Source organism: Melospiza melodia, chromosome Z, assembly GCF_035770615.1.
Source record: "Melospiza melodia melodia isolate bMelMel2 chromosome Z, bMelMel2.pri, whole genome shotgun sequence".
Classification (NCBI taxonomy): Eukaryota; Metazoa; Chordata; class Aves; order Passeriformes; family Passerellidae; genus Melospiza; species Melospiza melodia.
The window spans coordinates 42,385,862-42,405,314 of NC_086226.1; the positions used below are offsets into that span (position 1 = coordinate 42,385,862).

The following is a 19,453-nucleotide window of genomic DNA, read 5'->3' on the forward strand; positions in this document are numbered from 1 at the left end:
CTTAGCTTTATTTTCTTCAACCTTAGAGTGTACGGAATTAGTAACTATGGTATCAAGTTTCATGATTTCACAGTGAAGAATCCCTACTTTTGAAAGGTTAAAAATGATAATTTTTACTCCAGCAAGGCTGTCAAATAATTTTATTTTAAAAGTGAAAATTTTAAGTCTTGATTCAGATATGAAACCACACATACATATCCCCAGAGGCACTTCAGGCTGTTGACAAGAAGTCTTTGCAGCAGTTATGGCCCTCTTGCTTCGTGGGCACAGTATCCAACAAACACCGGTTCGGCCGCTATGCCACGGCTGTTAAAATAAAGCAGAATGGGAATGACTATAATCAAACAACTGGCTGTTTGTGTAGGCAGGAAAAGAGATATTGGCAACCTATTTTAATAACTATATAAACAAAACTACTCCTAGAAAACAACAGATGAGCTATTTAGGGAGTGAAAAAGGGCCCTATTCTACTTTTCACTGAACCTCTTTCAATCAGAGGCACAACATATCAGGGCAATCAGGACAACATATCTTTTTATTAAGGTAGTTACTTTCTAACAGGAATTGTTCATCCTAAGTCAGCAAAGTAGTTTTTCCTTGGACTACTTTCTGTTGCTAAATGTGTGCAACAAGTACAGGGAGTAGTCCTTAGTCTGCCCCTGCATTCTGCATCGCCTATGCCAGCATTAGGAGAGCAGCTGCTGTTATCTGGACCAGCTCCCTTTACAGCAATACAAGTACCAGTGGTAAGGAAGATGATGCAGATGCAGCAGTGGAGTCAACCAGGTCCAGGAACAGCATAGCTTAGTTCACTGTAAAACCCTAATCCTAGTGGTACAGCCACTGTACACTTAACTGCTCAGTAGCAGTGTTTTCCTAGGCCCCATCAAGAGATGCACCACCCTGCTAAGTAACAGGACATAAGTTTTGCAATCCCCTTAATATGGTTTTTAACATGTATTTGTCAACTCTCTCTTAATGTATCTATTTTTCTCATGACTGAGGGAGATAGCACAACTTACATACAGCTGTTTTCCTCACATGATTATTTTAAGCCAGTTTGAAATAACCCAGTCAAGTCAAAACTTCCAAGTCCTTCAATCACTCTTGATTAAAGAGTGACAGCAAGCTAAACATATACTATATACTCTAAATTAAAGTGCTGTGTCCAGCTCTGGGCCCTCAGTTTGGGAAGGACCTTGAGACGCTTGAGCGCATCGAGGACGCAGCGAGGCTGGAGAGGGGCTGGGAACACAAACCCTGTGAGGAACGGCTGAGGGAGCTGGGGGTGTTTAGCCTGGAGAAAAGGAGACTCAGTGATAAGGTCACTCTCTACAACCCCCTGAAAGGTGGCTGCAGTCAGGGGGGGTTGGTTTCTTTCTCCAGGCAGCAACTGACAGAACCAGAGGTCACAGTCTCAAGCTGCACCAAGGGAAATACAGGTTGGACATTAGGGAAAAGTTTTTTACGGAAAGAGTGATAAAGTTCTAGAATGGCCTGCCCGGGGAGGTGGTGGAGTCACCATCCCTGGATGTGTTTAAGAAAAGACTGGATGTGGCACTTGTTGCCATGGTTTAGTTGAAATGTTAGGGCTGGGTTGAACTCGATGATCTTTAAGGTCTCTTCCAACCTAGTGATTCTGTGATTGCAACAGATAATTATGCTAAGACATCTTCATGAACATGAGTAGAGAGCTTGAGTTTCAAGTGCTGACTATAACTGCTGTTGTATCCTGTTCTTTAAAGTAATTATTTGTATCTAACTTGAACTACTACCACACAGAGTGGACATTTTCTGTGAGTTGTCATAAATTTCTGTAGAGAAATAAAATGGTATGTTTCATGCTTGTTGCAGTTCAACTATTCAGCTCTCTGACTGTATACCTCAAAAGTGGAGTCAAACTTGGACTTAAAACCTAGAAATCACTCATATCTGCTGCCTGAATGTACAAAAACAACATTAGCAATAAACAACCAGTAACTTGTTTAGGTACTTTTTAGGAAAAGAACTAGGAGAAGAATGTGTTATGACTGCTGTAAACAAATCAGTACATACATGAATTAAAATTTGTCATGGACTGCTTATCTACCCTTTTCAGCCCCTAAAGTAAGGCAATACCTGAAAGGATGGCTTGCCCAAGCTCAACTCTCATGCAAACAGCTCCAATTGATTACCTGCTGCAGGTCTTTAATTATTATTTATAACAAATAAGTAACACCACCTTTTTTTTTTCAGAAGTCTGCTCTTCCTTCTGTCAGTGTACTCCTCTCACATACACCCTTTAATATAATTTTTGTCTGAAAGAAGTTAATAATGGTGTTCATTTTTCCTTTACAGGAAAGAGAAACACAGAAGAGTCTTAGTATTTCACTGAAAAAAGTGAGCTCTGAAAATTTTAGTTGCAAAACTGTCCAGAGCTCCTGTCTTAATGTGTCTGTCTTCCTCTTCTGTCGATACAAAATCAAATGGGATTGCCTTTACAGTCAGGTTAAACTGCTAGCTCTCCTCCCTTCATCTCCAGGCCAGCAGTTTATGCCTGTACCTTTATTCTATTTGTTATAAAACCTGAGAACCAAGATACACAGTACCTACTAAATCTTACCGGAGCATGCGGCATCGGTGATTAGTTAGCCTATTGTAGGCATCCTGCAAGTTGGTCACATTGCTGCTGCTCCAGAGTCTTTCCCCAACAGCACTTGCTCGAGGCCTGCAAAGGTATACTAAGTTTTAGAGTAGGTATGATCTATAACCAAGAATGGATAATTTTTTTTAATACCAGGTCTAATATAATACCTCAATATCCAGAAGCATTATTTTTCATAGCTGCTTAGGTCCAGCACAAAGCACTGTTAGCAATAGCATACAGTCCTGTGGGATTAATTAATGCTTCTTATAGCTGGATTCTTAAAATCTAAAGATAAAGCAGTCCATACCATAATCTTGGTGTCAGGTTAGTTGCATCCACGAATTCTCCCCACAGGCAAGCTTCTCCACCTATTAAAAGTTTCTTCTGTTCTTCAGATCCTGAATTCAAACCAGAAAGTGAACATTCTTCTCTGTCCAGAAGATAGGCATATATCAACAATTAGATAGGACTGATGTTCAGTTGTTTTCATATAAAATACCTGAGCTATTCTGAGCATTCACTTACATTTTGGCAGTCTTGTTACTGAATGGGAGAACCACCAAGCCATTTGCCCAGAGAAGCTATTTCTCTGCTCTGTCAGAAAGGATTTTACCTTTTATGCTCTGAAGAGATTCCTTAGCTTTTTAACATTCCTCAGAGATTTAAAACCTGACGGAAACTGTTCATTCTATCACATGGAGAACATTCCTTGAAAAAATTATTTAGTCAGGTATTGAGCTCTAAAAGTCTGAGAGCTCCCTTGCACAAAATAAAAGCCCCATGGAAAGCATAAGACATTTGTATCAACTTTAGATACAAAGTTTAAGGGAAGAGAACGTCTTTTTCTAGACTAGTTTAACAATCAAGTAAATAACAACAAATTCAGTGTCAATCTATGAACAGCCATTTTGCACAACTCTGCTCCTAAAGCACCTGCCCACCTAGTCCAGCATTCTATCTTATGCAAAACACTAGTATCAGATGCTTGAGGAAGGTAATACCTTTCCCTGTGCGAAGTGCAAAGTTCCTTTTTTTTAAAAGAGTTTTTCAGAGTTTTAGCTACCCATAATTCCTTTGATGGTACTATAATCACAGTGATGGAATGGCCACTCTAAACAGCCCTATTCTTTGCATTCACGCTGTATATAAACCAAGGAGTTTCATGCATAGAACACACGTATAAAAAAATGACAAACCAGGGAAGTTAAGTGGTTCAACACTGTAGTATTTCTTCCAGTCTTGCCCATAACTAATGTAGTCTAAGTACCACGGTGCTGACAGAACAGCAGTGAACCCAGCTCCTGTGACCCTACTCAGTTCACGAGCGTAGTTATTTGCCATCCACACTTGAACTACGGTGTCCGGTTTCAGCTAAAAGAGGAAAAGACAAACTAACCAAATTAACCAAAACTACTAATGGCAATCCTAATTGCTGTTATCAAGGAAAAGGACCATGACTTTCAAAATTCTCTATTTTGTTTCAAAGAGGAACATTTTGGAAGCTACTTCTTGTCATCCCTCCCCCCTCCCTCCCGGTCTAAAGCTGATCAGCTTTTTGCTGGTTTTAAACACTCAGCTAGAGTGAAGCCTAGGTTATGCTATAGACAGTTAATGCTCTAAGAGGATTCTGACAAGCACCACGTATCTGACCAGCTGTTAAATGCTGAGTATTTGGTGTTACTAGACCAGACACATAGTTACATGAGACAAAAAAAAAAAAAAACCCCAAAAAACCAAAACAACAACAACAAAAAAACTCATAGAAACTTCTCCACCCTTTACTCAGATGTTTTAAACCTATTTTATTAACTGTGTTCACCTTTAAAGAGCACTTCAATGCTGGTGTTCCTGTTTCACCTATTACATATTCAACAAATGATGATTTCAAGGGATTGAAATTACCCACAGCTGGAGAGACTTGCTAATGTCAGCAGACTCTGCTTTAATTCATAAGAGACAAAGCCAGATCTACTTAATAGTCTGCTCTGGAAGCCTCATTGTGGTGTTATGCAAGAGTACCTTACTAATTTTCCCATCTTACTTGTGCTTTGTGATCAAAGACTTCTTGCCAGACCATTTGTCCTTTTTTGTAGGAGGAAACAATGTCCAAAATGCTAGAATTTAGAAATAAGATCAGGTTTGTTAACTTCAATGAGATAAGTAGAAGCACTCAAAGTAGCAACATTTTCTACCCCAAGGCATATCAGACCTTTCCCACCACTGCACAGGGGACCACGAAAAAGCAGGTTGTTCTGGTTTCAGAACCATGCTTGCAGAGCATGTTCTACCATGTAGAACAATGGGCACATGCATTAACACAAACCAGCAATTCATACAGTGACTAAGTGATGGGTGACTAAGTCCACGTTATTTAAGGAGAGAAAGAAGTGTCTGCAAAAACTTCCTCCCCACCCTTGTGCTGACACTACTGCAGATACCTAGTTTAAGACACCCAATACATTCACAGTGTATGTAAAACTAGCTTACATATCCATGCCGTGTCCAACATTTTAAAGCCATGAACTTCAGACCTGGTATTTTAAAATAAAGTAGATAGTTCCAAATATGTGGCAATTTTTCAAAATAATATGATAGATACTAAGTCAGCTTCCATATTTGCACCCCAAAGCCACCCTCTAATAATGGCTGTGAAAAACTGAAGCAAGAATTAAAAAGTCAACATACTTCTGAACATAGTAAGATTCCAGTTTAGCATAGTCAATGCCAAAACCTTGCTTCTTCATGAACTCTTTCACCTCAGGGTTAGATTTCCTTAAATAATAACAAGAAAACATGTTTAAAAAAAGATTTTTTTTTTATGTCTTAAATCAGATTTCCCAATCATTTCTACCTATACACAGCACACTAACTGGTGCCTTAGCATGCCACAGCCTGGAACACATTGCAGAGCAGAAGCAGCAGGTTAACATGACTTAGATATTTTGAGAGTTTCATCCAGATTTGAAATAAAGCCAGCAGACCTAATCTCAGGTAAATCTGGAGGAGTCCCTGTTCTGAAGCGGTCTGTGGCAGGCTGCCTCCTAAGAGCTTTGGAGTTCCTACCATCTCAGCTACTTTGTGCCAACGTTATCAGCAGTCTGAGAACTCAACAATTTTGTGTTTCTACCACAAAAAGCAAACCAACATTTCTGTGCTACAGCATTTGCCAGTTTTTCTTCTCTATAAAAATTAAATAATGTCCTGAGTGTTTGGATTTGATCTTTAAAGATAATGAAGCAATACTAACTAGATCAATTTGAATACTCATCAAAATGCTCCAAATCTGTTATTATTAGTCTCTCCATAAGAAAGACTCCAAAATATTCAACATCCACAACTGAATTAAGAACACCATTAATACATGCTGTACTTCTAACACAAGCACATATGAATCTGTTTGTTTGTTACCTGATTTTCTGGTGGGCAGAACTCAACCTACTTTAACCCAAACAATTTAAATGATAATTTTCTTATCTAATATTTTTCTAACATACTAGTCCTCTGTCCCGCCAGGGTAGGAGGACTAGTATTCTAAATCCTTTAGAATACCTGAATATTTATGGAACTACAAGTAAAAGCAAAATTCTGCACATCGGTTGCTTTTTGAGGATCACAAATGATCTGCCTGTAAATTGTTACAGAGGTAGGAGTGAAGATCTTTTGGTTATCCTGTGAAAACTATCTTATGCAACTGAGTTGCAGGTGGACAGGTTTAGGAGGCACTAGGTATTTGTTCCTTGAATTGTCACCATACCAACAACTGAAGTCCACTTCATCTCCTCCCAAATGAATGAATTCATCTGGAAATACACTGCTGATCTCCTTAAAAAACTTAGTCATGAAGTTGTAAGTTGTATTCCAAACAGGATTTACAGGTCCAAAGGACCCAGTTGGGTGTCCTCCATTGTAACAAGGAGTGAGAAGATCTTTTTGACCTAATAAAAACAATTAATAGATGATACTCAGTTTCATATTGCTATGCTAACTTTGCTAGCAGGGAGAAGCAGTTAGTCACATTAAAAAGGTAAATATTCATTACCTAAATGCTCACCTATTTTAAATATAACCATATAGAGGCAGGATGAAATAAAACAACTTGTAAAAGGTTGAAAAACCCTCTAACTGGCAGTCAGGATTCTGACTTTCAGATCTATGATTTAACACAACCTAACATATGTAACACGTCACAATACCTGGAAAACAGCATTTGGATAACTACTTCAACGAAAGAAAAAGCTTTAATAAACATCAGAAGAAAGCCAGTTAGAAGAAAGCCAAACATAATGAATATGCTTCAGAGGCTTCTCTTCTCTTTTTATTACTCTGGGTTTTTAACACCTAAGTCAGTGTGAGGTACATAGCTCAAGGTGGAATGATGTCTGAAGCAGAATCTGTACCCTTGCACACACATCTAGCATAGAACATGTTTCTTCATTCATTTTATTTCCTGTAACCTGTAAAGGTCATGACATCACTTAATGCCTCTTCCTTACCTCTCTCTTATCAAAGACCTTCCAAAGCACTTTATTGGTTAGGCCTTTAAAAATTAATTTTTTTGCTACTACTTACCACAGTTTCTTAACAATTAATACTTTCTTGGGCATACCTTTTCCCCAAGACTGTGTATGTCCTGGTGTATCAAACTCTGGGATAACTCTGATGCCTCTTAACCGGGCATACTCAATCACCAGACGGACATCAGTAGGAGTATAGATGAGATTAGAGGAGTATGCCCCCTGTAAAATATTCAAATTTTGAGACAACACACTATACCAGCAGATCACAAAATTTGAATGGAAGTATTTTAACTTAGACTGAAGAGCAGTTTTACAAGTCGGCTGTGGTTTATCAACTGCACAGACATAACTTTTCACTTAACTTGTGGAGAGGAAAAAACCCCACCAAAACAACAAACTCAAAACACTAAGACAGATTGCCTTAAGGAGACCTTCCTTTCCTCCTTAGCTTGCAGTTACTGAAGAATGCAGAAAAGCTAGTTTCTTTTCCTTGAGAATTTTGAAAGATATGGTTCTCAATTCTTCTGTACAGAGGCAAGTTATTTTTGCCCATTAGCTCTGAAATATAGGGCCCTCACTACATAACATACAAGACTAATGGAAAAATTCTACCAAGTCAGAAAGAACTCCCAGCACCTCTGCTTCTCGGTTTTGTGTGTGACTAATTTAGCATCAGGATGTGTTTCTTTCATGACACTAAATTTGAGTGTAATTGCACTCCCCCACTGCCAACAAATGTGACAATGACCCAGATTACTACATTTTGGTGAAACAGATACCTGCCAAAGATGCTCTTCATGATTAATAGCATCTTAAGCTTTTGCTTATCTGAAAATGGTTTCCACAGCTGAGTTACTCAAAAAAGGAAACAGTAGAAAATAAGCCTTTCAAAGAGAAACTTGTTGAGACAAAGACCATCTCCCTCTCTCTAGCTGTCAGTGGGATATATGACAGAACTCTAGTAGAGTTTGCTTTTACCACAAAAAATAATCTGACTGCACTATGCAACATCTACAATTTCTGAATTATAAAATTCTTCACAGCATCTACTCTAGCACTGCCAACATAATTTTCATGAGAGTCAGATTCTAGCAGGCATTTTTTAAACAGAATCACAAATCTTGGACTTAGGCTTAGTCTACTTAACTATTCTTAACTACATTTGATTTGGCTCCTATTGTACTGTGACTGAGCAAGAACCTAATGGTGGCTCTCACTAATGCAACAAAGCTTACTATGTGTCTAGAAATAAAGAGACACATTCCACTGTATTCACTTCAGGAAACAACCTTGCACTTTTGGATCTCCTACAGACATGATGTGTTTTGTAAGGATAATATTACTATTGTAGTGGTGCTAAGAGCTGGCAGGAAAATATCTCACATTTGTTTGAGTGGCAGAAGCCAACCAATTTAAAGAAATCCATCAACAGAAATCCAAGCAGTGTTCACTACTTATTTGCTTATTAGTGTTCACTACTTATTCACTACTTACACCATTAGTGTTTGAAGGCCTGCAAACACTGAGGATCATTCAGAAAATTTGCACAGAAGAGTAAAGGTGGTCATTTACCCTGTATCCAAAAGAAGACTTAAAAATGGTCCACATAGAAACTCAGGCAGGATCCTAAATATGGACTTGCTGGTTACTGGTGCCATGGTACTGTTTCACAGTCAGCCAGAGCAGATGCACTCAAGCATTGGTTAACTCTGCATGTTATTTCCACTAAATATGTGCCAGATTTCTGCTCTTCTATACTGCTCCAATGATGTTCACTCACCTTATCACTTAATTCAGGGAAATAAATGCTCTGGTAAGGGAAGGACTGATCATCTACTATATGCCAGTGGAGAACATTGAACTTATTAAAAGCCATGGCATCCTGTAAGAAATAACACAATAGAGATTGGTTAAACACTTCATTCTCACAGAAAATCTATGCAAAAAAGTGGTCTTGTCCCAGCATATCCCATATGCCTAGAGCAACAACTAAGAAAGAAAAAAACCTCAACCAAACCAAACCACTCAAGAAACCAACCAAAACTCACCAATCCCCCCACCAACGAACCAAAAAAGTATTCTATGTTTCATTTAACAGCACATACCTCTACTGCTCCACCCCTCTGTAATCTATTTTCACCACTGCTGTGAACTGTCAACAAACTCTTCATTTGACCCCCATTCTACCAGCCTGCGTAGTATGAACAGCCATGAACACTTAGGAATTTTCTCCACTTCAGAACACGTACCCTGGGATTAGCTCAGGGTTTACAGCACTCTGCTACACCAAGGTCACAGATTTGACCCTCATGGATCATTCATTTAAAAGTTGGACTTGATGATCCTTCTGGGTCCCTTCCAACACAGATGGTTCTGTGGGTTATCTTCTATGCACCATCAACTATTTCAGCTTACAGAAAAGCTTATACATTTATAACTTAATACTATGGATTTGAAAACAGAACAGCATGAGAGTTTCCTACTACATCGTACATCCCTTCTCACTAGTGACTTCTGCAGAATCTTTTTTAAATGCACACAAATAAACTAAGCGTTTTCCCTGCAAAAGACAGTGTTTCTTTTATGTTTTCATTCATAACAGTGTCAGTACTTCCTTTTTTTCATCTTGAAGATGATCAAGATCAATGTTTACACACTTATTTTAGAATTATGACTCCAATTGGACAGTTACACGCACACCTTGAGTTATGCTGGCTTGCTAGTCCCTCACAGGATGTGCTGTGAGCCGACCAAATAAGTGTTTACATCGTTCATGACTGACAGCAACACAGCTGCTCCCAAGCCCTTGCTACACTACAGTTGTTTTCCCCACCCATTCCTCTCATTTTTTCACCTAGGTATATTTAAGAAGGTGATAAAATCTCTTCAGGAACTCCCACCAAATACAAAGTAAGATTTATATCTTGTCTATTCCCTAGATTTATTTTATCTGTTTCATTACACTGCAGAAGTTGTAATTGCCAAGTCTTCATGCATTTCTAACCAAGACCATCCTTCAACATAAAATTACATCTCTGGACCTTCAATTCACCGACCCCTTCCTCAAGAACAATGCTGTTTCTAGAAATACAGTGCAGTAGTTGAACACAAACAAGAAATCAACTTGAACTGCTGCCCTAAGTATCTAATCACCACATGTCAGAGAAGACATTACTGATGCTTTTTATTAATTGAGATTCAAGCAGGCACAGAGCTGGGAAGAAAAGCATACTTCTTAAACCAGCAAACATCATGAAACATAGGTCTAATAATGTATTAGAGACAGACATGCAATTTAAGGAAAGAAAGCAGAAAAGCAGCAGTTACAGAAACACAAAAATAGTTAGAAATGCAAGTCTCTTTGGACATCTCTTTTAGACAAGACAAAAAATATCACACAAATATTTGAGGCTTTGAAGCACCCTCTGTTGCAAATGTAACACGACACAAGCATTACTTGCTGAACAGGCATTGACCTTGAATGTGAAAACAAGGTGGTAAATACCTAAAGGACAAGTTCAGAGCATAGCTCGAGAATGACCTCAGAAATTAAAGACTGTTTTTACCTGCACTCTTTCTGCCTATCCTATACCTATTTTTCTAAGTTCTGCAACATGGAGGGGAAATTTCAAGTATTATTTCATCTTGGAGAAGCAAGACAGAGACAAGATGGGAAACTGCCTGTTCCTTCACTTCAATCAACTAAATAATCCCTCCTACAAGGACTTCAACAAAAAAAAAAGGGGGAGTGCAAAACAGTAAAAACCCCATCTTTGGCTGCTAAGCTTATACAAATACATCACCTTTCCATCAGGGCTGGAGTACATTATTTCTTAATGCTCTTGCTTAAGCTTTTTGAAAGAAGTTTTGTTTGGTTTCATTGGTTAGTCTTGGCTTATTATTCAGTAGCTTCCCATGAACATTTCAAATTTCCTCCCTTGCTCTGTAATACTTAATTACTGGCTTGCACTTAGCAGCCTAAGAAAGGATTACCTAAGCCTGCTGCTGGACTACCAAAGACTGCTCCAAAAGACTGGAGTTCTCCTGAAATCACTGTCACTGAAGCAAGGAGTTCCTTGTATTGCTTGATGACGGTCAGACATTTCAAAACATGCTTCCAAGATATCATGAATAAGCTGGTTTAGGCATCAGAAAATACAGAGAATCTGAGGTACCACAAATACCAGTCCCCGTCAAAGAAACAATAATCACCGTGTCTGCCCACTTGACTCCTCTCCAGTCTATGTTCAGACCTTTGCTTAGCAAAGTTCACTCTGTCCTTTTACAGTCAGACACAAGAGATAGGTTCTTCTTTCATACCATCTCCAGTTGCTACCTCCTTCAGGAGCCAAAACACAACAAAAAGCCTTTATTATTAATGATATAAAACTGCCTACTTACCAGGTTTGTAAGAATAGATTTCAATGGTAAATAATGCCTTGAAGTATCTAATAGGACTCCTCTATGAGGAAATCTTGGGAAGTCATTGATTTCAGATTCATTGACAAGAAACTATGAGAACAAAATTTAAAAATTAGAATTTTATATTAATTTCATATTCATTTCAAACAGGAAGTACTTTTTCTTTTTCAGAAAATGATTCTTGGAAATATGTAATAAACTGAAATGTTGCTGAATGAAACTGATCTGCTCAGTCCAGAGAAGCACCCAGTTACCAGGACAGTGGATTTAGTTAATAGCCATACTTACACTTCCATAGTCATCTTCATGAACCAACTGGCTGAAGGTTTCCAAACCTGGACAAATACCCAAGAAAGGGATCTCAATTACAGCCCAGTACTTTCCCTTAAAATTTTAGTTACCAACAGCACAACTATGTACAGGCATTCATCTAGCTAGAAAGAATGCTTTGTAGTTGAGTTTCTCTCTCTTTAGCACAGTTCCCTTAATTGCTCAAGCATCACCATTTAAAAATTCTGGAGAGAACCATTAAAATTCTCTTATGCAGATACTGAATACCTGTGCTACCGCTCAGCTGCAGCAGATTAATCCCTAAATAGTAAGAAAGTTATTGAGAGTAAGGTGGGAATCTCTGGTCCTGTTGTACATCTATTCCTGTAATTTCTGGAACTGGTGAAATTTCTAATTCAGCATGAAAAATCTGTTGATTAATAGGTAACTAATATATAGACTTAACATTCCAGTAAAAACAGCAGACTAAAATGTCAGGATTGTTATTCTTTGTGATTGTGATGCGTTCAGCATCTCCACTTTATAGGTGTAGTCAGAAAATAATCTGTTCACACTATAGTTTAAAAAGCTTTTTGTTGGTCTGGCTTATTTCAGGTACAGAAAGCATGTACTTGCAGTGTGCCACTGGATCTGAGATGCTGAGCATCTGGACCAAGGGTCTAACTGATAAACATCTGAGTATCCTTCTGGCCCTCATTCATTACTTCCAATGAAGTAATGAATGAGGTGAGGGCAAGGCCCAGTGATCAGCTGGTTCTTGGTCTGCCATGAAGTTTGTATAAACCCTAAACAAATAGCTCAATGTGAAAAGCATCAGCTTACCTCTTAAAGCACCCCATACCTCAGGAGCTTTCAGTATAGCCACAGGCTCAGTTACAGTTAAATGATCTAAAGAAAAGAAAAAAAAAAAAACCCAAAAACCGCTTACTCTTTAAAAAAGAATGAATTGCAAGGACAATGCCAAAAGGCATTAAAAAGATTCTTCAAGTGCAACATCTCCCTTTGTGTATTAAATTCCAATCAATCCTGCTTCTAATGGTGATAGCATGCAATTATTTTTCATCTCTGTTTTCCTGTGAATCAAACTGTTGCACTGTTCAGACAGTCAACAGCTCATCAGAAAGAAGATAAAAGAAGTAAGGTGCTTAGTAAGAGCAATGCTAAAATATTGTACATGAGCCAGAATTCAAGCAAAGCTTAACCCAATTGACTTAAAACTTAACACACTATATTTTTGCATTTAAGACATGCGAGATAAAGGCTGGGTGCCTAAGCCAAACTTTTCATGATTATGAAAAGTTTACTTCTCCTTTTACCTCCTTTCATATAGTTAATGGTTTCATATTTTTTAAAGATAAAAGTTGTCATATAATATTGTCAGGTGCTTATTAAGGTCTTATTAAAAAAAAAAAATTACTAATCAAAATATAGAATCACAGAGTATGCTGAGTTGGAAGGGATGCATCAAGATCATTGAGTCCAACTTCTGGCCGTGCACAGGACACCCCCAAGAATCACAGCATGTGCCTGAAAACACTGTTCAAATGCCTCTTGAAATCAGTCAGGCTGGTGCTGTGATCACTTCCCTGGGGAGCCTGTTCCACTGCTCAGCCACAGCCTAGGTGAAGAACCTCTTCCCTGATATCCAGCCTAAAGCTCCACTCCTCAGCTTTCTGCTGTTACCTCAAGTCCTGTCACTGGTTATGAGAATGAAGAGATCGGGACCTGCCCTTCAACCTCCCCTTGTGAAGACCACAATGAGGTTTCCTCTCAGTCTCCTCCAGGCTGAACAGAACAAGTGACCTCAGCTGCTCCTCACACAGATTACTCTCAAGCCCCCTCACCATGTTTGTGGCCCTCCTTTGGACACTCCCCCATAGTTCTGTATCTCTCTTACACTGTGGCACCCAGAGCAGCCCCCAGCACTCGAGGTGAGGCTGCCCCAGCTCAGAGCAGAGCAGGACAATCCCCTCCCTTGCCTGGCTGGCCATGCTGTCCCTGATGCACCTAAAGGGTGCCAGCTCACCCTCTTGACCTGAGCACCGGTATCGAGGCAGTAAGGTGAAGCACGGTAAGTAAAATGAAGAATGGTACTTGAAGGAATCCATAAGAATCTTCCCTGAAGTTGAGTACTGCAGTACAGTACAAAGTACTAATGAAAAAAGAAAGCTAAAATAATTTTGGTTTCAAATTTAAGGTGATTTAGTAGTTTTTTGAGAAGAAACAAATATATTTTAAGTATTTTTAAAAATCATATACATATATATGCATAAAAATATACTACATCTATAGATTTATATTATTATTCAAAATCAAAGCAATAATTGCACATCTGAAAGAGCAGAGAAAAAAATCAAGAGGTTGAATTACTGTAAAATGATTTACATAATCTGTGCACATATGACAGAATGGTTGGCTACAATTTACACAGTTCAAACATTTATCTAAACTACCAAAGAAAAGCCATTTAGTGGCATGAAGAAAGTACCTCAAGCGTCCATATTAACCTAAGAACTGATTACACATACTGGATGTTCGGGGTAAGAAAGAAAATTTAGAAGACTACTGCAATCTCCACAGGTAAACTGTAGGGAAAACGTTTGTTTACCCTAAATATAAATAAATAAATTGTCAAGGATTTATTTCCAACACAGCAGGTTTGTTTGGGTTTTGTTTTTTTTCCCTGAACAAGTATCATACCTTAGAGGAACTTGGAAAGTGTTATAATACTTGAAACATTTTGCACAAACAGGTAAGTAGGCAGGAGAGGAGATAACCTGTACTCTGATTACATATCCAATACTCTTGCCACAGGACAGTGACTAACTGGTCCATACTATCTTTATTGATAAGCCAGACCACCAAATAACCAGTAACAGCATTTTTCAGAATCTGTATCCTCAAAAAGCCCATTAAAAACCAGGAAATTAAAACTTACTGAAGCCTGGAATGCTCAGCTTATTATATGAAGAAAACACGTTATTTGTAACAGAAAACTTATTTCTTAAACCACTAGGAAAAAAACTGCTTGCTCTAAAGAATGCAACCTGAAAATCACATGGTCTGACAGATTCCATTATAAGAACCAGCTTTCATTAAAATCTTAACTTCACAAACAAGCTCGAAGTTCAAATAATAATAAAGCAGCACAATAACCTGACTGTCAGAACAAGGTCAAGAGCATTAGCATTTTTGCTCCTATGTTTAATTTGCATTGAAAGATATTATAAGTTTGCACATAAAAACCAAAGTCTTTGGCTATATGTTCCAAAAGGATTGAGTAAATTTAATATCAGTACATTCTTTCACAACTCAGGTGGAATTAATCCTGCTGCAGGATGTATGACTTGAGATTAAAAGGATCTTTTTTCTAAGGATCTGTATCCTGGATACCAAACAACAGAAGATTATCTTAAAACAGGTCTAGATTAACTGAATATGTTTATCTGAATATGTTGACTTTTGTGTTAGCCTGTCCAGACAAAAAGCAATATTACTGCTCAATCTTATTTCTGTTAAGGAAATTGTCTGGTGATTAGTACTTTAATACTTAGAGTACTTTAGTACTTTAATACTTAGAGTACTTCTCCACTCTGGACTTTAGTCACAGAACTAAAGAAGCACAGAAAAATAAGTCCAGTATAAACATCATGTTTTAAAATCCTTTCTTGCATCTACACATAGAAAGGAAATGGATTTATAGGACTGTAAGATGAATAACAAGTTCAACAAACACTTTCTGGTTTTCCTGGAAAAACAGGAAATACCATGTACATATCTCAGTGTAAGTAGCTTCAATTTAAATGCAGTCACTTCTTAGGAGATGGTAAGCAGTGACAGCCTTCTCCCAATAAAAACCCGGTACTGAAAGGGATCATCTCCTGACTATGCACAAATCTCACCAAAGATAACCGGCTACTGCATACTGTAGTATCTCTGATTCCTAATGACAGCTGCTAGAAAAAAATAGTAGCAGTTAAGTGATCTGTACGATAGCTGAACTGCAAAAATCACAGGCGAGCTTCACCATTCACTATGGGCTGAGACTGCCCACAGTATCAAGGGCAAGAATTATCTTCTGGTGGCCACTGTTGTGAAATGTTTTTGCGGGCTTCCGAGAGCCTTCGCTTTCCAGTTCCTTAAAAAAACCACCGCAAAACCTGCTGACTTCTACAGCGGACACGTGATAGGAAAGCAAGCGCGTAACGGTGCCGCCGGAGCCGGGGAAGGAGGGGCGCGGTGAGCGGGTACTCACAGGCCTCGCTGGAGGCGAGCTGCGGGTGCCTGTCACAGCCAGGGTCCCCCGCCTCGATCACCACCTGCAGCTGGAACAGCTCGGGCTCCGCTCGGGCAGCCAGTGGCCAGCGGCCCCACGTCCGCCGCCGGGAATGCCCGAATATGTACTCATAGTACCTGCCGGGGAAGCACAGGCGCCGGCGGGGCCCTGAGGCAGCTGCTCCCGTTCCTGGGCCGCCGTTGCAGCACCCCGGCCCCGCCGTCGCTCACCTGCGGAAGGCGTCCTGCAGCAGCCCGCAGCTCGGTCCTGCCGAGGAGCCGGCGCCATGCACCAGCTGGAAGCGGCTGGGCGCTAGTTGCAGCTGGCGAGGATACGTGCGGACCCACTGCGGCAGCGGCCACAGCGAGTCCTCGGGGACGGCGTCTGCCGCCAGCTCCCAGCCGGACGGCTCCGGCTCGGCCTCGTTCCGCGGGACGCCGTGGCGGAGGCTGGTGCTCACCAGCACGGCAGGGACCACGACGAGCCCCAGCAGCAGCCCAGCCAACCCCATGGCTCTGCCCATAGTGGGGCACCTGCCTCAGCCCGCCCGCTCCCCTGACAGGACAGCCCGACTCCGCCTCCGGCGCCACGGGGCGGTCAGGGCGGGCTCTGGAGCCTCAGTCCCGCCCGCGGTACCGCCCGCCCTGCGGCCCCTCTAACGCGGCCGGGGAAGGGGCCCGAGTGGCCCTCTGGAGCGAGGGCGTCCTTCATGCTTCTCTGAGGGGTTTTCCCACATAAAACCCATTAACTATTAGCGTCCAAAGGAGAGCCACGAAGATGGTGAAGGGTCTGGGTGAGAAGATGTATGATGACCGGCTGAGGTCACTTGGTCGGTCCAAGTCTTGGAGGAGACTGAGGGGAGACATCATTGTAGTTTTCAACATCCTGGTGAGGGGAAAAAGAGGGGCAGGTCCCTATCTCTTCACTCGGGTAACTAGTGACAGGATTTGAGGTAACAGTATGCACCTGAGTTATGAGAAGTTCACGTTATTACCCGGAAAATGTTCTTCACACAGGGTGGTTGGGCACTGGAACAGGCTCCCCAGGGAAGTGGTCACAGCACCAGCCTGACAGTGTTCAAGAGGCATTTGAACAATGCTTTCAGGCACGTGGTGTGATTCATGGGACTATCCTGTTCAGAGCTATGAGTTGGACTTCAATGATCCTGATGGGTCCCTTCCAGCTCAGCATATTTCATGACTTTCCATCAGCCAGCACCATTATGTCCTGCACATGGCATCGCTCTACAGAATAAGAGAGTGTGGAAGGGCCAGCTTAATTTCTGTATGGAAAGGGTGTGATGCAGACCACACTTCTATGAAGCAAAGATTCTGCATCTCATGTACTGCTACAAAACAATTTCAGTCTCAGCAGAAAATAGTTTTTCACAGGCTTTCAGCAGAATGTGCTATAAGCTATATGTGAACAAGCCGGAGTCTGAGTTGCAGTGAAGTGTTTTAGCCTTTACCCAAACAAACCCAGTGTTCTGGCCAATCTTGATGCGAACCTGGGGACGTTCTGAAGTGTTTGTGAAGAAGGCAAATCAAGCATTTCAAGACTTGAAGTCAAAGTGGGGAGGAATTCAGGCTTCATGCCTCTTCTAATTGAATGCTTAATGCAAACACTGGAGTGTCATGATTGCCGCTTTGGCTGATGCACCAGTTAAGCCCACAGCAATGCTGGGGAGCTGATATCTGCAGTCTGCTCCTGCAGAGTAATGGAGGAGCTGGTCAGCCATCCTCAAGGAGATGGATCACAAAACATGCTAGTTTTGCCATTTGCTGTCCCTGACCATGCAAGTGGAGTGGAAAGGCTTAATGGAAAGTGTTTGATGCAGGCTATCCATAGCAGAATGTTATTTAATCTTGTAATGCTATAAGTAAAAGGAATTCTTTAATAGGTGATTTCAAAGAGCCACAACAGGACATGACACCTGCAAAACTACCCTCCTGCCCCTGCATGCCAGGAGACACATGGAAATGACAGTTCTGTCTTTTCTGGTGCTCTCAAAGGCAATTATAACACTCTTCAAGCTGTGGCTGAGGTTTCCAGCTGCCTGTTAAATATACCTTATATAGCTTTCCTTTGCCTGGTGTGATTGTCTCCTCATCTGTGTTGATTCAACTATTCCTGCTGCCTACCTCTGTTCATCTTTTTAGACATACTTAGAAATTATGGGTTATTTCATAGTTTCCTTTAACATACCTTGATCAGTAAGCTCTCAGGGAAGGAGAGATGATTAGGTGCAGTTGAAGTGAGCCTGTGAGATACTAAACTAAATCTTCTGCTAACCAGCTTGGCCACCACTAATGTAATTCTCAGACACGCTGAGTATTTTTTCTTTCAGTTGTTTTCAGTGGCTGTATTTTCTGTAGAGCAAGTCTGTTTTATACCAATGAAGTGCACCGATTCATTAGTCATCTAATAAATATTCACCTAATAATTTATCATAATCACACCTTAAAATACTTATTCTGTGCACAAAATAATAATTAAATGAAGTTTGCTTTTTAATCTTCTCTGGGTAGATTTTCTGATGATGAATAAGGAGATCAGATAGTCTTTCCTTGTGTAAGTCCATGAGTATAGTTTCTTTCTTTTACCCACAGGTATACTGGACAAAATTGTAGAAACTTGGTATCTAGGCCTCTGGCATTTAACAGTTGCTGGGTGGAGTACTCAGACATAAACATGCTATCTTCATTTTCTGAGGAAACATTGCTGTAGTGACTTTGGTTACCACAAACAATCTAAGTCTGCATTGACATTTTCAGATACTTAGGTTTGAAGTGTTATGATGTAACTCAGTTTTATGTTGCATCTTAGGACTGGTTCTAAGCTCATAGTAGAGGATAAGCAGGATGTAAAGAATTGAAGAGTATTTTACTGCAGGCTATAGTTGTTCTCTTCAGGGACCAGGTGATTTCAGAGGGATTTCCACCGAACAGAGCAGAACAATGAAACTGCACAACTAGGACTGTAATTGTTTCCAGCATTGTGCGCAAGCAAAGAAGACATCAGTGTGCTTCATGCTCTTAAAAAAAACAACAACAACAACAAAAAAAAGAGCTCCAGTATCAACTCAAAATCTTGAATGTGAAAATCCACCATACTGTATTCTTAGCCTGTTCTGTAAGTTTGATGTTGTGCTTCTGAGAGGAATGAATTTTGATCTTTATTGTTGATGTTTTGCCTACATTGTAAACTGTTAGAATGGAAATGTACTCTTATCTAGGCTTGGAAAGACTTATATGGTTTTATAGGTTACACATACCCATTGAATGAGTACTAAAGTACTATTTTGCATTTTCGTAGAAAAAT

At 40.1% G+C, this 19,453-nt stretch overlaps 1 protein-coding gene across 1 annotated transcript; it reads right to left on the reverse strand.

Annotated features, from left to right (window-relative positions):
* Nucleotides 1-124: 124 nt before the first annotated feature.
* HEXB (hexosaminidase subunit beta) lies at nt 125-16,700 on the reverse strand. Its single transcript, XM_063179798.1, has 14 exons — nt 16,363-16,700; nt 16,112-16,269; nt 12,679-12,744; nt 11,854-11,900; nt 11,545-11,655; nt 8,924-9,025; nt 7,233-7,362; nt 6,381-6,561; nt 5,312-5,398; nt 4,668-4,740; nt 3,823-3,997; nt 2,934-3,024; nt 2,603-2,707; nt 125-306 (listed from the first exon to the last, which is right to left on the reverse strand). The coding sequence occupies exons 1-14, from the start codon at nt 16,653-16,655 to the stop codon at nt 243-245; spliced, it is 1,683 nt and encodes a 560-aa protein (XP_063035868.1). The 5' UTR covers nt 16,656-16,700; the 3' UTR covers nt 125-242.
* Between the last annotated feature and the right edge of the window lie 2,753 nt (nt 16,701-19,453).